General features: G+C 38.8%; 1 protein-coding gene across 3 annotated transcripts in view; it reads left to right on the forward strand.

The window, feature by feature from the left end:
- Positions 1-590: 590 nt before the first annotated feature.
- Positions 591-5218, forward strand: part of LOC106784282 — a 32322-nt gene continuing 27694 nt past the window's right edge. For 2 of the 3 annotated variants that reach the window (XM_014743640.1, XM_014743641.1), the window contains exon 1: positions 591-2159. In XM_014743640.1, the coding sequence (XP_014599126.1) occupies positions 822-2159 (1338 nt within the window). In that variant the 5' untranslated portion in view covers positions 591-821. The remainder of the gene's footprint in view (positions 2160-5218) is intronic. The other variant, XM_014743642.1, reaches the window with a different exon arrangement.

Below are 5218 nucleotides of genomic sequence, written 5' to 3' on the forward strand. Positions count from 1 at the left end.
ATTCTTAAGAGGAACGCTCGTAATCTGTAACAGACTCGACCGTTTTAATCGTTATATACGAAAATAGTTATGCTTGCGGGGATTGTTGTATCGTTCACGAAATCTGGCCCCGTTACGTCTCGAACGATAATATCGTATATGGTGGGTGGGTGGTGGTAGTGGAGATTGTCGAAGGAGAGATGGTAAGGAGTGATTCTTTGTAAATAAACTTGCACGAAAGGTGAGAAAAGAGACGAAGATTGAGATGAGATGAAATGAAATGAAATTAGATGGATGAGCGAAGTGAAATTCAAAATCGATTTTGGGCTTTTAGATTAACCTCCGACTATTTTACCTACATATGAGTTAAGTAAGAGGATGTTGTTTTGATGGTTTACAGATGACGACTGGGTGGCTCGTAGCGAGCGAGTCGAAGGTGGAGGATCGACGGAGGGGCGGATGAAGCGGACGAGGGGTAACGTTGTTGCGGAGGAGGAGGACGAATCAGAGGAAGAAGAAGAAGAAGAAGAAATTCAAGAGGGACAGGGCGAAGAGGTAGCGAAGGAGCGGCGGCGGAGGAGGAGGAGGAGGAGGAGGGGCGGGGGAGGAGGCGGCGGCGGAGGCGGAGGAGGAGGAGGAGGGATTGGGGTAGAAGTAGGAGTAGACAAATTGTTTCGGTTATTTTTTTGGTTATCGTCCTCGTTGTCGTTGTCGTTGTCGTTGTTGTTGTCGTCGTCGTCGTCGTCGTCGTCGTCGTCGTCGTCGTCGTCGTCATTGTCGTCATCGTCGTCGTCGTCAAAATCGAAATCAAATCTACCTGTCAGGGTTGACGTATTCAGCCGATGTTAAGCGACAAGAGGTTCGAAAGTGACGCACTGGCGACGGAGGGTGAGCGCCGCAGCAATGGGGTTCCGTCAGGGCCGGTAGTGGTGTTGTCGTCGTCGTCGTCGTCGTCGTCGTATGCGATACCAAGCTATGGAATTGGAAGCGTTGCTAGTGCCGGTAACGATCAAGGATTCACCTTCGAGGGGGTTGGTACGAGGGCGACAATGACAACGATGACAACGACGACGACGGCGACGAGTTTACGCCGCGCAGCTACCGCGGCGGTAGGTGGCGGAGGTTTTTGCACAGGAAATCAGGCCCCATCGGCGGTCGGAGCCGTGGTGGTCATGGGTACTGGTACTACTGGTTGCAACACCGGCGAACGCCCCGGCTCAACTTATCCAAAGGAAGTTCGATACGCGCCAACGAACGTTGGTTCGGTATTAACGGCGGGCATATCACCGGGCGTTCTATCGTCCTCGGCACTTTCACCGGGCGTTCTATCGTCCTCGGCACTTTCACCGGCTATTCCGTCGGCTATTCCGTCGGCTATTCCATCGGGAATCCCGTTGGGGGTCGGCGGGCTGAAACCAACGATTTCGGTTCCGCCACCGGCCACGCCGCCGGCGGCTACCGTTGGTGGGGCCTTAGTTCAAACGGGACAAGTCTCGATACTGCAACATCAGCAACAACAGCAGCAGCAGCAACAACTACAATTGCAACAGGGTCAGGTGGTGCAACAAAGTTCGGGAGGACCGCCAGCACCACCGCCACTGCCGCCCCTGCCGCTGCAGATGCAGCAGCAGCGTGCCTTTTCGAGGTCGATGACGTCTCTACCGCCGGAACCGTTCATGATAATGCGTTCTAAGGCTCTCAATCGGCGGGTCTCGATCAACGTCGGTGGGGTCAAGCACGAAGTTCTATGGCGTACCCTCGAGAGGTTACCGCACACTCGGCTCGGACGTCTCCGCGATTGCAATACCCACGAGGCGATCACCGAACTCTGCGACGACTATTCCCTCATCGATAACGAATACTTCTTCGATCGGCATCCCAAATCATTTAGTTCGATTCTCAATTTTTATCGTACCGGCAAATTACATCTCGTAGACGAGATGTGCGTTTTAGCGTTTAGCGACGATCTCGAGTATTGGGGTGTAGACGAGCTATACTTGGAAAGTTGTTGCCAGCATAAATATCATCAACGAAAGGAGCACGTTCACGAGGAGATGCGCAAAGAGGCCGAGTCTCTCAGGCAGAGGGAGGAAGAGGAGTTTGGTGAGGGACAATGCGCGCAGTATCAAAAGTGGCTCTGGGATCTTCTCGAGAAGCCAACCACTTCCATCGCTGCTAGGGTGAGTTTATCCGAAGCTTCTTATCCTTTTTCTTTTTTCTTTTTTACATTTTCTTTCTTCCCCTCTTTTATCTCTATCTATCTATCTATCTCTATTTATCTATCTTTTTCTAACCGTTTCGGTTCGTTCGTCGGGGTAGAGACACGTGCCTAACCGGAATCGCGATAAGAGAAAACGTCGCGTCTCGGTCTAACTAAGAAAACCTGGTGGGAGGAGGGAAAATACGAAGAAGCTGAGATTTAGCTTCGTTTTTGAACGGTAGCCAAGCGTGCCGCAACGCCAATGATATTTTGGCATCGATAAAGCCGAGCAAACGTCGAAGGGCATCCGAAGGAATTTAATTCTACTTGTTTCCTACCCCTCGCCCATTCCTCTTACCATCTGCTGATGTTGACGAAGATTAACTACCCCCCCAACCCACCGTTTCCCCCCACCTTCCGTCTCCTCCTCCTCCTCCTCCTCCTCTATCTCGTTTCGAGTTACCGACCGAATCGCGACGTTTCTTTTATATTCAAATAAACATTTGATTTTATTTTTCATTATTATCATTTTTATGCTTGTTTTCGTTTTCTAATTTTTTTTTTTCTTTTTTTTATTTACTAATCCATTTACGGTCTGTCTCCACGTTTACAGTTACCACCGGAGCATTTCTATTCGAGCAAAGGTATATTGATTAAAATCGATATTAGAGAGCATCGATTATATTCGACGTAGCTCACATTACATACATACATACAAATATATATATATATATCTAATATATAGACGATTAATATTTAAATGTAGTGAGAACGTTTGCGAACGTATGTATGTATATCGTTTGGAACGTACACGTTGACACTCTTTTTTCGCCTCTATAATTAATTAATTAATTTATTTATTTATTTAATTAATTATTTATTTAACAATTTATTTATTTATTAGATCGTAATCTCACACTTAGGCTAGTTTATCCGATCGTACCATGATCGTACCTCGACGTGTTGAAAAGAACCCTTCGTGAAAAAACAACCAAAAAAAAACAAACAAAAAAAACAAGAAATTTTTGGCAATACCTATCTTGTGAACGTCGAGGGGTGATCGATATTTGTAGTATTTTTTCAAATACGTGTGAATCGATTATCAGTCGATAGGACGCAACGAACCAAACTTTTTAGACATGATTTACCTGGTATTTCTTTTGGCATCGTTAGATTCTAGTCGATAGGACGCAACGAACCAAATTGTTTATTATAGATATTAATTCCCTGCTATTTAGTTATTCTTATTTTTATTATCATCATTAGTTATGTAAACGTTTTTTTTTCTTTTTTAATAATATAATATAATATCAGGCTGTTCGGAAAGTAATTTCGTTTTTTTTTTCCATATCCATAATTCAAGACATTTTACGGCAAAATAAATTACTCGAAAAATTATTTAAACGCAGGAATGTTTTTTAAATCACATCTATAACGTAATTAACGAAATCTTTGTAAAAAATCAAAAAAAGAAAAAAACGAAATTAATTTCCATACGAGTCAAATATTTCGTTACAATTTCCAATTTCACTTATCGTATTTGTCTTATTCTTTTTATTTGATTTTAGTGATCTTTGGTATACAAATATCCCTCCCCCTCTTCTCTCTTTCTCTTTTTCTCACTCACTCACTTACCACTTCCATTCTTTCTATTTATATCATTTCTTTTTTTCTGTTGATTTCTGTTTTAATGTTATTATTATTATTATATTAAATATATATTTATAATATATTAACATGGTAATATATATTGAGTAAGTATTTTTGAATATAGTAGAAGAGGTCGTATGTTGTTATTCTCTCCGTTATCTCGATCTTCGTAATGTATGTTTTATTTCTAGGTGGCAGTTGTGACGACACACATTTAATTATATCATATTTTTTACTATACATACCAATATATATATATATATATATGTATATAAATATATGTATATATATATATATATATATATATAAGTTTTTTTGCAATATGTAATCAAGCTTTTTTAGCTCCTCTTAGTGTATTAAATGAAATCAATGCCGTTTTTATATAGAAATCCATATAACGTGCTATGGATGATAATGGGAGTGCATTATACGCGATTACCAGGTATCACGTAGATTCTTTCTCGACACCGCTCCCTATGAACTACCACAAATATATACGATAATTAATCATTTCGCTACGAGCGAATTCAATTCGACAACTAATAATATTTCTTCTTATTATATTATTGTTCTAACTAATGGTCTGGACTTTTTTTTTTGTCTTGTTGAAATAACAAAAAAAGAATTAACATGGATGAAAAATAAAATTGCAAAAAGAAAAAGAAATAACAAAATTTGGATTGTTTTTTTTTTTTCTTTTTTTTTTCCAATAAGAATTTTCAAATAAAATTTCTTGAGATTAAAATGTAATTTTTAAATGGAAATATTTCAAAATATCTTTCCGATAAACCGAATTTGACGTTCATTTAATTTAAGCGATAAGAAGAAGGAGAAGATGTGATGATTAATAATATATAGAAATGTATTTAAAATAATGTATATTATAGGTAAGTTAAGCGATACGATACTAAATCGCAACAATTATTTGTACGTAGAAATTTGATCACTGAATTTTGTCTGGTAATTCGTATCGAGTAATTACATCGCACGGGAATGTATTCATTACTTAATTTTTTATTTTATTATTATTATTATTATTATTATTATTATTACTACTATTATTATTATTTTTATTTAAATTAATGTTGTCCTTATATATTTTCTTAATTATCATTATCATTATTATTATTTGTTGGTAAAAAGTAGACATAGTTTAATCGTTTAGAATAGACGTTTAGGTCACCATAGTAGAAAAGTGTGAGTAAGCACCAATTGTTTATTATCTTTTCGTGTATAAGAACGTCTAATTCGGTCGAGGAATATATTCAATTAATTTAACAAAGAGAAATTAATTAGATGAAAAAGAAAAAAAGAAAATAAATGAAATGAAAATAAGGGAAAAAGAAATTGTATTGATATCTAATTAAATCTTATACTAAAATATATATG

The sequence above is a fragment of the Polistes canadensis genome, unplaced genomic scaffold (genome assembly GCF_001313835.1).
Source record: "Polistes canadensis isolate GaletaPanama2010 unplaced genomic scaffold, ASM131383v1 scaffold_33, whole genome shotgun sequence".
NCBI classification, from domain to species: Eukaryota; Metazoa; Arthropoda; class Insecta; order Hymenoptera; family Vespidae; genus Polistes; species Polistes canadensis.